At 41.9% G+C, this 15,500-nt stretch overlaps 1 protein-coding gene across 2 annotated transcripts in view; it reads left to right on the forward strand.

Annotated features, from left to right (window-relative positions):
* NOD2 (nucleotide binding oligomerization domain containing 2) overlaps positions 1-13,144 on the forward strand; it is a 75,843-nt gene extending 62,699 nt beyond the window's left edge. For both annotated transcript variants that reach the window (XM_029608524.1, XM_029608523.1), the window contains 3 exons: positions 737-820; positions 3,865-3,948; positions 12,157-13,144. In XM_029608524.1, coding sequence (XP_029464384.1) covers positions 737-820; positions 3,865-3,948; positions 12,157-12,229 — 241 coding nt within the window. In that variant the 3' untranslated portion in view covers positions 12,230-13,144. The remainder of the gene's footprint in view (positions 1-736; positions 821-3,864; positions 3,949-12,156) is intronic.
* The last annotated feature ends 2,356 nt before the right edge of the window (positions 13,145-15,500 follow it).

Consider the following 15,500-nt stretch of genomic DNA (forward strand, 5'->3'; position numbering starts at 1 on the left):
CTAGGGTGACGCCAGCTTTGAAATCTGACTCCGGCTAGCAGAGGAACCATAACCCACTGGGGTCCTGAATCCATCTGTCTACACTAAGGAAAACAAAATTATCAGGTAAGTAATTTCTCCATTATCAACACAAACAATTGTGCTACAAATCTCTAATAAGATGCCCCTTAGCTTTGGTAATTCCATTTCTGTGATTTATGGTGAACTGCTTGTCTTGCGTGAAAGCAAAGTTGTTTATCTGTAACAGGTATTCTTTGAAAATAGCTGTTCGTCCATCACACAAACCTTTCCATCACCTTTTTGGATTTATTCTCTGCCGCTCAAAACTGTCAGAATTGAGTGGGATAGAAGGGCTTCTGCATCTTGAAATCTCTCATGTATTTATAGTAAAGGCCTTTTGGCCTTAAAAGAAAGCTTGATGAGTACAGTCATGTGACCAACATGTGTCTGAACAGCTGTCTTCAGAGAACACCTGTTACAGGTAAGCAACTTTGCTTTATCCATGAATTGTTGGTTATATTGCCAAAATGTTTGGTTATTGTACAAAAATCAATGTGTCTTTGTATTCAATTTACAAAGTATTTCTTTATAGATTGGTTTTTAATTCTATCCAGGAGGTAGCTCTTATTTTTATTTACACATTGAATTTCTTTTCTCTTGTTTAAAAATTCTAATGAGTTAAATACATGTTCTTGAATGTTGTGATTTCAAGAATTTTTCTTTTTTTTTCTGGCAGCCTTGAAGAAAACAGAATTGTAGACGAAGATGCATTCTCCTTTGCAAGAGCACTTTACAAAAACTCAGCCTTGAAAGTACTAAAGTATGACCTGCGTCTATAGCTAAATTTAAAAATGGCAGAATGCACTTGTGGACAAGTAATAGTCATCACATGTAAACTGAAACAAATATTTTTCAAGTTATTACATAGTTTGAAATCTAAAAAAATATCTTACATAGAAACATAGAAATGACGGCAGATGAAGACCAAACGGCCCATCCAGTGTGCCCAGCAAGCCTCACACATTTTTTCTCTCATACTTATCTGTTTCTCTTAGCTCTTGGTTCTATTTCCCTTCCACCCCCACCATTAATGTAGAGAGCAGTGATGGAGCTGCATCCAAGTGATATGTCTAGCTTGATTAGTTAGGGGTAGTAGGGGTAGTAACCGCCGCAATAAGCAAGCTACACCCATGCTTATTTGTTTTACCCAGACTGTTATACAGCCCTTATTGGTTGTTTTTCTTTTCCCCTGCCGTTGAAGCAGAGAGCTATGCTGGAAATGCGTGATATATCAGTCTTTCTCCCATGCCGTTGAAGCAGAGAGCCATGCTGGATATTTATTTATTATTTATTTAGCATTTTTCTATACCGACTTTCCAATAACAGAATTATTGATCAATTCGGTTTACATTCTCAACAATAACAATGACAAGTAAATGTCTTACAATGAATTGTAAGACATTGAAAGTGAAGTATCAGGCACATTTGGTTTGGGGTAGTAACCGCCGTAACAAGCCAGCTACTCCCCGCTTTGTGAGTGCGAACCCTTTTTTCTGTAGTTTCATGGGGAATGACTGGATAAAATGTCAGACATGATATTACAGGTGAGGCCAGTCAGCCCATTTTACCATTTTATGGATCATTATCAAATGATGTGCTGATCCAATGCCTTCATTTTGTCCATTTCATGTTAAGAGGTTCCTGTACACAGATTGGTGTAAGATCCCCTGTACCATAGATATACAAATCTGGTGAAATTATCTTATCAGTGTTTGTCATAAATTCCATTCAACAATAAAACCTACTTTAATATGCTGTATGCTTTCAAAATGTATTTATTTGGGAAAAAAAACTCTACATGTCCTTCTTTGGGTGGAACCACAGAGTTCTCAAGTTTCTGACACTCAAACAGCTGAGTGGCAGTTGCAGCCCTAAACAAAAAGGCATGGGGGTAACCTGCACAGAGTAGCAATGTGGTAACTTGAGCGATAGCGGCTTGGGAGCAGCCAGAGGAAAACAGGAGGCAGACTCTGGCTGTTTCTTAAGTGCAGTTTATTTACAGTGCAGACAAACAAAACAACGTAGGCAACTCACCTTGGCTTCAGGTATCTCACAAATAACAAAGGCTAATGTAAAGCAGGTCAATCACGGGCAGTCAGCTCACCTTGATGTCGGGCAAGTCCTAAATTTAAACCTAGCAGGTCTTAACAGTTGTCACTCTCAAACCTTTAACTGCAGCAGCTCTCCTTGTACAGTGGGGCTCTGTCTCCTCCTGGGGGCCTGTTTGACCCTTCTAGGCCTTGAGATCATAATACTCTGGTGAGAAGGGCTCTTCCCTTCACCCAGGATTACCTGTGGGTCTCAGTCTTGAGGACCGGGTGAGACAGCTGTGCCTGCTCCCTTAACGGTAGTCTGAGGGAGTTTTCTGTACACTCCTCCCTCACAGGCAATTACAACCCTAAACACCTCGCTGGGCATATTGGATTGACCATTCTGCCATCATTTACTTTGTTACTATGCAGTGTGACCCAAGTTTTCTCATTAGTATCTTAGATGCTTTCTTATTGCAGCTGGATAATTTTGAACATTTGCTTATATAGGCTTCTTTTTTGTATGCTTACTGTTTACTTACTGTTTGAATGACAGTATGCCAAAATCTCAGGGATTCAAGAAAGACACACTTCCAACATTAAATTTTGATTCCAGTAAGCGCAGTCCTTTTTATAAGGAAGCATGCATTGATAAGCAAAGGATCTTAACTAGAAGTACCACTTGAGATTGCCTGTGAGGTACATATTGTACAGTAAGCACATAATGGGAACCCAAATTGGCTCTCCAGATTCCTCAGCACAGCTCTTTTATACTCAGTCATTTTTAAAATAGAAAACAAAATGGAGCTAATATTTACTATTAAAGTTGAAAGATTGCCTTGAATTTGCTTACTGATAGTGACTGGCTGACAAAGCTGCTGTACCCTTAAATTTAACTTATTTGATTTTACAGGCATTATGCAGTGAGAGGCTTTTTCCCCTTCATGTACCGTATTTTTCGGACTATAAGGCGCACATAAAAACCTACGATTTTCTCAGAAATCGGAAGTGCGCCTTATAATCCGGTGTGGCTTATATGTGAATTTTTCTGCTGCCACTCTGTTTCTTTTCTCTCCATCTTCTTCCCTCAAACACACAGGTTCTCATTCTCACATGCATTTCTCTCTCTCACACACACACACACACACACTGGCTCTCACTGTCACATGCTGTGTCTCATACAATCATTCATACACTCAGTCTCTCACTCCCACATGCTGTCTTGCTCAAGCACAGGCTCTCACTCACCTCTAGGCCTCCTCTTCACGGGTCGCCGCAGGATGGGCTCTGCAGTGGCCCTGCTACCGGGCCTCTTCTTCTTCTCGGGCCGCTGTGACTTGAGATTCGCAGCGGTCCGTAAACACAAGTGCTGCTCCACGTCTGCACGCGCTGATGCTTCCCCTCCTTCCTGCCCACGCGGCTCCGGCAACGTTTACTTCCGGGGACGCACAGACAGGAAGGAGGAGGAGCATCAGCGCGTTTAAACGCAATTTTTTTCTTGGCAGCCGCCCACCCCTCGCTGCGCCACTGCTGTGCCTTATAATCCGGTGCGGCTTATATATGAATCTGGACGCCTTAGCAGGCGCTCATTGATAATGCGCCTTATAATCCGGTGCGCCTTATAGTCCGAAAAATACGGTAATTACTGGTGCTTTGTGTGTCGTGGTTTTTTAGCTTTATATTAGTTGCTAAGTAGAAAAGAAATTTAATGCCACAAAAATTATATTGCAAAATCAATTGACGTGTTTTATAATCTTGTTATAACCTTTTCTAGGCTATCTAACAATGGGATTACTGAGCGAGGTGTCCTATCGCTCCTTAAAGCTCTTGAACACAATTGCTCTGTTACTTCAGTCTGGCAAGTATTACTTTGACATATACCTGTACTTTATTGTCAGATTAGTGAATGTAAGATACATTTTAATTTACAGTTCAGAATATCACTATGGTAACGTTTGTGAGATTGCATGAACCTGAGATGGACAGCAGTAGCTGCATCGTATGCGTGGGCTTTGAATTCTTCTCTTTCTGGATGGCTTCAGAAAACATGATTGCATCAGCTGCAGAGGTTCTGTGTTGTGTTGTGGCTTGGATGACTTCATCTGGCTTCTGTCTGCATCGCGTGGAGCCACATGCTTTGTTCGCTGCTGTTGTGCTCCAGGAGAGGGATCTGAGGTTATATTTAATGTCATTTAAAGGGGGTAATTTTGTAAGTCTGCAAAAATTAGATAGCAAATACACGCATAAGTGACCCCAGTTTTCAAAGGGAAATTACATGTGTACTTTTCCTTTTCAAAATTATCCCACTGAAACTACCCTCACAGAGTTATACTTGCTAAATCATGTGCAGAAATTTTTCGAGAGTTTTTCGTTGATAAGTGAGTGAATTAGCCATGCTGTCTTAGGTGCGATGTCATTTGGCGGCACGCAGCTCGGAACTTTCTCAGGGTAGCAGAACTTGATGTTTTGCCCATGCATGGCTGGCCAACGAGGCCTTGGCACCTCGGGAATTGCCGAGAGGAAGGTCATCTCTGAACCTCTAGATGTCTTGGTGGATGTGGAGCCTATCCTACAGACTTATGCGCCCAGGCCATGGCTGTCTCTGTTGAGATCACCTTCAATTATCTTATCAGGATCATCACAGAATGGCTTTCCAGTATATTTGGACATGTCCAGGGTGTCAAGACAGAAACATGAAGAACCCCAGCTTCAGGTGGTGATGTTCTTCAGAGACAAGAGATGTCGAAGAGCCTGGAAGCCTTAGCCTTAGACCTTGACATTCTCCAATCTCTGATTTTATATATATATATATATATATATATATATATATATATATATATATATATATATATATATATATATATATATATATATATATATCTTGTGACCATTCCTATGTCAAAACCACGTAAAAGACCAGATCCTTCATCTCTAACATGCAGAGAAGTGATGACGAGACCTGCTCTGGTTTTCCAGAGACTGAGCTCAGTTGAGGCAATGGCTCAGATCTCATCTATTTTAAAAGGTTTTTTTTTCATCCTGATATCCAAATGTCAGCCCACCAAACGTTCATGCTCCTACACCCGACAGGGGCAGGTCTATTCTCAACCCAAGGTGGACAGCCCAAGGAGCCTAGGATCACCAGACAGTTCCCCTACACATAGGGAAGAATCAGCTAGAGCAGACTCCCCTCTCTTATCACTCTCCACTGTTATCTCCTACCTCATCTACAAGTCTTCTGTCTGACGAACCAGAGGAACCTCTGGAACATACATTTCTCTTGGAGGTTCTGACATATTCAAAATTCATAGAAAAGATGGGAGGAAGATTAAATGTAGAAATCAGAAGATCCCAGATTCCCACAAAGAAGTCTTCAGAATCTTCAAGATCTTAGAATCCCTTCGGAGCCAGCAGCCCTGCCATCACATTCAGTTTTAGACGCAGTATTTCTGAAATCTTGGGAGTCTCCACAATCCAAACTACTGGTGGCCAGGAATTTGACATTTCGCCTCAAAATGTCTGTATTATGGACTAATTCACCTACCACATGCATCAGTCATGGTGGAATTAGCCTTAAAGGGCAAAGAAATCTAAACTCCCCTCCAGGTAAAGATAAGATCCTGGAAGACTCTGCAAGAAAAAGTTTGCAAAGCTCCATGCTAACCTTGCACATTCAGCAGCACCAATTTTACATGGTGCAATACATATGAGTGCTTACAATAACTCAAACCCTTTGTGCACTCCAACACTGGCACGCAAATGACATCTCAACCACTCCAGGATCTAGAAGAAGGAATCTGACCTCTCCTCCGCTCAGTTTATGAGGTATTCAAAACAACTATAAGGACCTCTTAATCTTCAGTAGTGGCCCATAGAACTACCTGGTTATGAGCAAGTGCATTCAGGGAGGATGTGCACGAAAAACTTGCAGATCTTCCTTGCTTAGGAGACAGCTTGTTTGGAGACAAGCTCCGTAAAATAGTGGCACAGATAAAGGAACAGAATGTGGCGGTGTAGTCTCTCACACTGCAACCAGATCAATCCACCCTGTTTAAACGGCTGTTTTCTCAATATGAAAAGCCATATTACTAATAGAAACCCTACAAACAGTAAATCCAATATAGGGCACCAATCTACCAGCAGCCTCGACTAGTCTCCACAGGTGCCACAGAGAGGATGTCAGTGAGACTGTAGACATGAAAAATCACAACAGCACACCAACCCAAAAAATCAACAGGGTTTTTGAAGAGAGCCAAGCCACAACCACCAGCTCCAGTCAGGGCAGAGTTACTAATCACTTCTCAGCTTGGACCGAAGTGACTTCCAACTAATGGCTATGGAAAATAATTCTGCGGGATTGTCATTTGCAGTTCAAGATTCCCCCCAAGGTTGCCTTGACTAGCTCCATCGATGAGGCACCTTAACTAAATTTAAATTCATCTCTTAAAATAATAAAACACTATTGGAGCAAAAAGCCATTCAGTGCATCCCACCTTCCTACAACAACAAGGGACTCTACTCCCAATACTTCATCCCCAAATGAACTGGGGATCTTCGCCCAATACTGTATCTCCGTCCTCTCAACAAAACATTGAAAAGGGAGAAATTCATGATGACAACTCTGAGGTCCATTTTGCCCTTCATACAACTGGGCGATTGGATGTGCTCACTCAATCTAAAGGATTCATATGCTCGTATTCCAATCTACCAATCCTGCTGGCAGTACCTCTGCTTCTAAATAGAGAATATGCATTACCAATATAAAGTACTCCCCTTTTGACTCTCCTCTGTTCCGAGAGAGTTCACAAAGTGTCTGGCAGTGGCTGTGACACATCTTCATCACAAAGGATTGTAAATCTTCCTGTATCTGCATGACTGGCTGATAGTTTCATCCAATCCACTAGATCTCCACAGACACTTCGCACCACAATCCAATGCCTAGAGGAGCTAGGTTTTCTCATCAATTATGAGAAGTCAATCCTCCAACCAACCAGAATCTTGCAGTTCATAGGTGCGAGCATAAGACTCCATGTGAGAATGGGCATTCCTACTCAAAGACAGAGTGACACACTTGCGACTCCTAGCTTTTACATCTAAGAAGCAAAACATGAACAACGGTACACAAGCTGTTAGAACTGTTGGGCTATATGGCAGCAGCTATCCATGTAATATCTCTGACCCATCTGCATATGCGCAGATTACAATGGGGTTTAAAGAAACAATAGTCTCAATTGACTCATCCTCTTTCCGCCAAAGTCTTCATCATGGCTTCAATGAAGAAAGACTTGACTTGGTGGCTAAAACCAAAAATTCTGGCAGAGGGAGCATCCCTGCAACCTCCTCTTCACTAGCTAATTCTCATCATGGACACCACCACCACCACCACAAGTTGGGGAGTGCATCTCCTCCATTACCAAACTCAAGTGTTGTGGTCAACCATAGAATTGTCATATCAGATCAACCTCCTGGAGCTCAGGGCAATTCTCAATGCCTTAGTAGCATTTGAACACATCCTAACAGGGAAAAAGTGGTCATGGTTCAAACAGGCAATCAGGTGGCCATGTTTTACATAAACAAGCAAGGAGGGTCAGTTTCATTGAGCCTCTGCACAGAAGCAACTCTGATATGGGAATGAGCAAACCAGCAAGCTTTATCTCCTTGCAAGCAGTGCCAGGAATAGCAAACATATAAGCAGACAAACTCAGCAGAGTTTTTTTCATCCATACGAGTGGGCTCTAGATCAGTTAATAGCAGACAGCATTTTCGACAAATGAGGCAAACCCTACATAGACGTTTTTGCAACTCAATACAGTGCAAAACTGCAAAGATTTTGCTCTCTTCTTCCCAGTCCGAGGAGAGAGTTTTAATTTGCGTTCCTTCTCTTGTGGTCTGGGGTCTACTGTACGCCTTTCTGCCAATTCCACTCTTAACACGAACAGTACAAAAATGCATCCAGGATTGAGTGGAAATGAGCCTCATAGCTCCAGCATGGCAGAGGCAGCCATGATGTGCATATCTTATACAACTGTCATCACAACCACCGAGGCCCCTGGGAAAGCAACCCAGCCTTTTGACGCAAGAGGTTGCATGGCTTGGAGATTGAGCACCAGGTCTTAGAGCCATTATGCTTCCCACGCCTGATTCAAGAGGTTCTCTTGCCCTCAAGAAAATCCTCCACTTACCAATACTACTCCTTCAAATGATCTCGTGATGTACAATGGTGTCATGCGCAGTCGATTGACCTGCTTTCAATGTTCTCCAAAACTCCTACTCAACTACCTCTTACCTTCTGTCCCAGACAGGCCTTCAAACGTCATCTTGTAAGGGTGCATTTGTGCACAATTGCTGCTTACCTCCAAGTGGATAGATGAGATATCAACAGGTGTGTTGAGAGAGATCGTTTAATTACAGGCCTCTTGCACATGTTCCCACTAGTATTGAAACCACTGATTCCGTGGGACATTAACATAGTGCTAACAGCTCTCATGGTGAGCCCCTTTAAACCCCTGGTATCAACAGACCTCAAGTCCATACATAGAAAATTCTATTCCTGGTAGCAGTCACTTCTACAAGAAGAATCAGTGAACTACAAGCCCTAGTTCATTTTTCTCCTTATCTACAATTCTTCCATGATAAAGTATTATACCCAAAATTCTTCCCTAAACTAGTATCTGCCTTTTATCTGAACTAATCAATCTCCTTACCAACATATTTCCCGAAACCGTGTAAAAACAAAAGGGGAAAAAATGTATATACTCTGGATTGCAAGCGAGCCCTGGTGTATTACAAAGAGAGAGCACAAGGACACAGAAAATCTCCACAACTTTTTGTTTCCTATAATCCTAACAAGATAGGGATTGCAATCTCAAAGAGAACCCTAGCTAATTGGTTAACAAGTTGTATCAGTCACTATTATGCTTCAGCTTCCATACCTCTCTCGGGAACAGTAAAAGAGCATCAGATATGAGCTGCTGCCTCATTCTTAGCACACCTAAAAAATGTGCCTATAACGGACATTTGCAAAGCTGCAACATGGTCATCCATCCACACCTTCATGTCTCACTATTGCCTGGACAGACTTTCCGAGTTAGACGGTGTGGTGGGCAAAGCAGTATTGACCACTGTAGGAGTAAATTATATACTGCCATTTAGGGACCCAGGTTGCAGAGCAATACGTACGAATTACAATTTGAATGACCTATATCTTACAGAAGGGACTTAGGAGGCTTCCTCTCAGAAAACAGCAACCCTCAGCTTGGGACGCCCCAAGATTGTATAGCCAACTCGCTCGCTTACGGACAGAAAGAAACAAGTTTGCTTACTGTAAAGTGTTTTCCATAGATAGCAGAGTGAATTAGCCATGCGGACCCACCCAGCTTCCTGGTAGACTCCAGATAACTTGACCGGACACTGTCCGGAATCTTTGCTATCAACTGAAGACCAATGACTGAAGTAATCGTGCATGGGCAGCCGTGCATGGGCAGAGCATCAAGCTCTACTACTCTGAGAAGGTTCTGAGCTGCACGCCACCAGATGACGTTGCACCCAAGACAGCATGGCTAATTCACCCATCTATAGAAAACACGGTTTTCGGTAAGCAAACTTGTTTTTATACGCATATTTTTTTGAAAATGTAAAAGTATTTGCATAAGTGCAAATCCTTCCACAATCTTGCCCCCAGGAACACCTGCACTCAGTCTGGGTAAACATATGCACCAACATAACAGGTGCATAAATTGACCTGCATATCAATTCCACTGGCTGCTAATCCAGTGGAGAATAAAGTATAAATTGGCAATGCTGATTCACAAACATTTGAGTGTAAATACCTCTCCTTGGGTCAATGATTTGTGCCATATTTATTAACCCACCTGAGCCCTAAGATCTGGTTTTCTGGATATACCCTCCACCTGTTCAGCTTGTCTGGCTGAGACTCATAACAGGGCCTTTTCTAATGCAGGTCCTGTCTTTTGGAATAGCCTCCCAGACTTTTTACAGATGCTAGAGGACACTTGGCTCTTTAGGAAAACATTAGACATTTTTATTTCAGTAGGCTTTTTCTTCAGAATGTTAATAGCTAAGTTATTTAATTGGGTATGATGCATTGAAGGTATTGATTTATTGTATTCATGCTGGCATCTCTGCACTAAGATTTTTATGACACTTGGTTTGTAAGGATTTCTTAGTTACAGATTATTGACTTATCAGATAGCAAGCATCTCCGATTTATGTAAAGGGAGCAGAATATCTGCAACTTTTAGAGGTATATAATGAGTTTTATTGCAGCAGCATAAAATATATAATGGTTTTATATACGGCAGAGATTTGTATTTGTTTCTGGTCTAATAGAGTAAATCGCTCTTTTTTACAAAGGTTATGAAAACACCTGCGTCTAACTCAAGTTAACTTGCATATTTCAAAAGGATTGCCAGTAAACTACCCAGCTTGAAGTAGTAATTTAGTCAGTTTCTTACATTAATCAGGAGTAAATGAAGACGTCAGAAAGACTGTCTCCTTCTGGAGAATCAGTGTCCTGTCTTAGCAAGGAAGACGGCCAGCTTGGGCCATCAGCACAGCACAGCAGACCCCGAGTGGTTACTGTAGAAATCATTGTAAGACTCATCTGGAATACTAGAGGACGCATCTCTAACGTGACCCGCAGTTGAGGGGATCCAGAGGAGAGAGAGAGAGAAACTCTGTCCCATAAGCCTTATGAAGTGAGACCTTAATATGTGTACTATGGAAAAGAGGAGGAATATTATACCACAAAGGGTATAAATCTACAAGAAGTGAGCATTTTATTGGTGAAAAGGAGGTTATAAAACAGGGGATCATGTTATGAAGCCAGAAGGGGATAGGCATCATGAAAGACAATTTTCTCAGACAGGGTGGTGAATATATATATATGGAACAGATAGGAAGTGAAAAAACTTGGGCAGGTACAGAGTGCACTTGGCTGCGGGGAATTATCACAAAAGCTAGAGCTCAAGAAAGGTCTTTTGTATTGCAGCAGGTGGAGACAGACTGCCTTTTATCTGCTGACGTTCTCCGTATTTTGAAAACATACATCTTAATTGTTATGTAAATATAATGTGGAGGGCAGAGGTTGCTAGCATTCATTAAAGTAATTTGTATGTTTTGTTTTGGCTAATCACGTGTGTGTGTGTGTGTGTGTGTGTGTTTGTGTGTGTGTGTGTGTGTTTTTCCTGTAAATTGGAGAGATTTCAGATCATAAAGCAGCATACTTTGGTTTAAGAGCGCAGTTCATTCCCGTGTGGTAGGTGCAGGACCAGCGCATTTTGGAGACACGACTTCATAAGAAAAATCATAAAGGCAAAATTTAAATGCCCTACGTGCGCGGAAGCTGAGAGATACATGAGTATCTTGGTGCCGCTGCACGTATTTTAAGAAGCGCCGGAGTATCTCCCGGTAGCGCACAAATGGGAAAGGCAAAAAAAAAAAGGGGGCGGGGCATGGATGGGACGCGAGCTGTCCGGGTATGTAACATGAAATGCGCGTATAAGTATTTACGCACACAGTCGCGCGTGCCAGGGTCCCCCTACTGCGTAACTTTACTTCCGCTATGGATAGCGTGTAAGTAATGAAACAAACGAGGCTAGTTAGCTGGGTTTTAAGGGTTGGAGGCTGATTAACTTGGGGGGGTAGGAAGTCCTAGCCTTTACCTGGGTGAGTTGGGGAAACTGGTAACTACATTGGCGCGCGTACCTAATAAAATCCCCCCACTTACGTAGTAGAGCCGGCATTCGCGCGCACGAGTGCGTCCGTATAAAGTTGCGTGCACGCGTTGGCACGTACAGCTGATTTTATAATCCTACGCCCGTATACAGCGTGAACGGCCGCATCTCTGCGCACAAGCTACGCGTGCGCCCGCTCGGCCCTTTCGGTTACCGTCTGACTGAATAACCGCGTCGCTTTGCGCGTCTAATCGTTGGTCTCTGCTTATTAATGTGCTTTCATTAAGCGGGCTGTCGGATTCTGTATTCTTAATTTTAAATAGATGCCAGTTTCAGTTCAGCTCATTATCGCTTTTGATTTCTCTGTTTAGGTTAAGAGGAAATGCCCTCGCACCAGAAGAGACGGAGAAGTTTGCCAAGATGGACCCCAGGCTCTCATTCTGACTGTAAACCTGTGGCTGCAGTGCGGCACAAGCTATTTCACAAAATGATTTCACTTCTTATTTGACATTCAGTTGGTATTGGTTTTTTATTGTTGCTGAATTCTAGTTTTACAGTGAATAGAGTATTTACATTTGATTTCATTTTGGCCACTTTACCTACAAGGTATTAGCTAGTATTTTTTTTTTTTTTTACTTCTCTGTAAAATGCCTTGGGAAGTGCAGGTCCACTCCAGTGCCAAGGCTTTTTTTTTTTCTTGGATGTTTCCATGTTTCAGACTCTAGCACTGTGTTGTCCGTGAGCAAACTGTTTTTGTGTTGATGTTGGGGGTACGGGAAAAACCGTGATTATTTCCGTGGGTTTCAATAGACGTGGAAGGGAGGAAAAGCCTTAGTGAGTCAGCCCATAATGTTTTTGGCAAAGACACGTGGATTCCAAAATGTCTAGACTCCCACCAAGCGTAAGGATAGTCTGTCCTGCATGTCTGTTGGGGTTGGTATGCCAGTCCATTAGAATAGGTGGTTCTGTAAAGGTCAAAGAGCAGGTTTTTAGAGACCCCTGACGGGAGGTAGTGTTCGTCACAAATGCACTGTTGGTCTAAGAAAAAAGTATTGCCTACAATTTGTCGCTTGACCTAAGTTTCCAAGCATAGGCTTGGTATGAAAAGGTATTGTCTGTGCCTTTGTAAATATGGCCCTCTTGAGGCTTGGTAAGGGATAGCATGGCCTTGCCACTGGAAAGAGAAAAAAACAAACCACGTAAGGCCTTGTTTCACAAAGTTTTTTTTTGTTTTTCCATTGCTCATCTGGCAGAAGTCTGAGAAACAATACTTGTCTAATTAGCACTTTCCAGGTATGTAAGATAACCGGATATTTAAAAAAAAAAAAAAAAAAAGCCATTTATCCAGACAAGTTCAAATTTTGTCCACTTAGCAGCAAAGGTGCTACTTAGCTGGGTAAGTGTACGCAAATGATATAGCCGCGTATTTGTACTTCCAATTGTCAAGGGATAGATCTTACTGCGTTATTTAGACGCATTTATGCCCTATGAGTCAGCTTTTTACATGCATAAGTTGGAATTTTATAACATGCGAGCAGTAATGAAATTACCCCGTTTTACCAATTAGTCAACCAGTTCGCCCAATCAGGCCTCCCTGGCACTTCAGCTTGAAGCTTCCCCCAGACATCTGTTCACTTTTGAGATGTCTATGATCACGTACACCGGATATCGAGCAGGAGTATATATGACCAAGTAAGAGAGGCGCATCGCTTTAGCAAGGTTTGCGAGCAAATGTTGGCTCCTCCTTTCTTGCATATGTAACTTTACTCACGGTCCCTGACATGTGTACGTATGTTGCGGTTTTTAAAATAGCACACACACTTCCATATAGGCCATTTTACAACCGCACGTGTGCTATTTTCTATCTTTTGAAAAACCACCTTGGATTTAGCAAACAGAAATCTTGCCTTACCAATTTGCTAGATTTTTTTTTAAGGTGTTAATGAACATGAAGGTAAGGGCGAGCCAGTCGATTATGGTATCTGGATTTTCGGGTGGCGTTTGATGAACTTCCTCATGAGAGAGGCTCCTCAGGAAATTAATAAGTGGCAGTGACCTTGCTGTGAATTGGTAACTGGTTAAGACAGAGTAAATGGGCAGTGTTCCCATTGGAGGAAGGTAAACAGTGGAGTGCCTCAGAGATCTGTACTGGGACCAGTGCTGTTTTTAACATTTTCAGAATTGATCTGAAAAAGAGAGCAACAAGTAAGATGAGCAGATTTGCAGAAGATACAAAAATTGTTCAGAGTTGTTAAAACAGCAAAGGATTATGGACAAGTGCAAAGTGATGCATCTCACGCTCCCTCTATGTTCCAAAATGGTTAAACTAAGCCACTTTGTTTCTGTGTATATCATATATTATACGATAGTTCCTAATTGTTAAACTTTTAATTTATTCTGTTACGATGCAAAATAATAAGACACCCTTGTCATATTATCCCACGTTACTCCGTAAACCGATGTGATATTCCATATTGAATGTCGGTATAGGGAAAAATAGTGCAAACTATAAGTACACAAGGCTGGGCTCAGTAAAAACATGCATCCAGGAAGACAATCTTTGAAGTCATTGTAGAGAATACATTGAAATCCTTAGCTCCATGTGCAGCAGTGGTCAAAAAACAGAAATAGGAATTATTTGAAAAGGAATGGGGAATAAAATAGAGAGAGCCTCTGTATCAATGCATGGTGCAAACACACTTTTTTATTGTGTGCATAACTGGGCATCCCATCTCAAAAAAGAGATAGTGAAACTAGAAAAGGCACATAATTCGACTGTTCTGGCTTAGCCAGTTTTAGTCCTGTTTTTACTCCGTGCAGAGTGGAGCTGTAGAATTGGTTGTGAAAGGATGTGGTCAGGGGGGGAAAAGTGCATAAACCACTATTAGCCAGGTAGACTTGGGAAAGAGTGAGCAACAGGAAGTGGACACCCTCGCTGGATATTTGTGACATGGATTGGTCACCGAGACAAGATGCCAGGCTCAATAGACCATTGGTCTGACTCACCATGGCAGGTCTTATGTTCTTATGTAAGCTGCATGCATGCCATGGCGTAGAATCAGGACTTCATCACTCTGTTTGCTGTAAAATGGAGCTAATTGCTAAACGCCAGTAATTTCCATCTTCCATTAAAATACAGAGAGCGTGGCTAGATGGGGGGGGGGGGGGGGGGTTGGGTGCACATTCACTTAACATGTAGTAGATCTCATGTTCTGGAGTGACAAGACTGAATGAGGTGTCATACACTGGAACTAAATTAATTCTGTGTAAATACCGATCTATCCTAATTTATTAACTACTGAACACTTTTATATAATATATTTGCAAATACAAATTGTAAGTTGTCAGATAAATGAGTGGTCTCTGTTTTGAAGTAGTAACAGGCTTATGCTTAGGAGATAATCTCTTTATCAGTAAAACTGTAAGATTATGTAGTCTTGCAGGTGAATTTTTAAAGGAGAATAGCCACTGCCATTAGCAATGGTAACATGGAATAGACTTAGTTTTTGGGTACTTGCCAGGTTCTTATGGCCTGGATTGGCCACTGTTGGAAACAGGATGCTGGGCTTGATGGACCCTTGGTCTGACCTAGTATGGCATTTTCTTATGTAAATGTAACTTACACTGGTAGCATACTAACTACACTTAATGTAGGTAAAACCTATTGACAATTCAGAAGCCCCCTTACTGGGGTAAAGTGCATTTACACATGTAA

Source organism: Rhinatrema bivittatum, chromosome 7, assembly GCF_901001135.1.
Source record: "Rhinatrema bivittatum chromosome 7, aRhiBiv1.1, whole genome shotgun sequence".
Taxonomy (NCBI): domain Eukaryota; kingdom Metazoa; phylum Chordata; class Amphibia; order Gymnophiona; family Rhinatrematidae; genus Rhinatrema; species Rhinatrema bivittatum.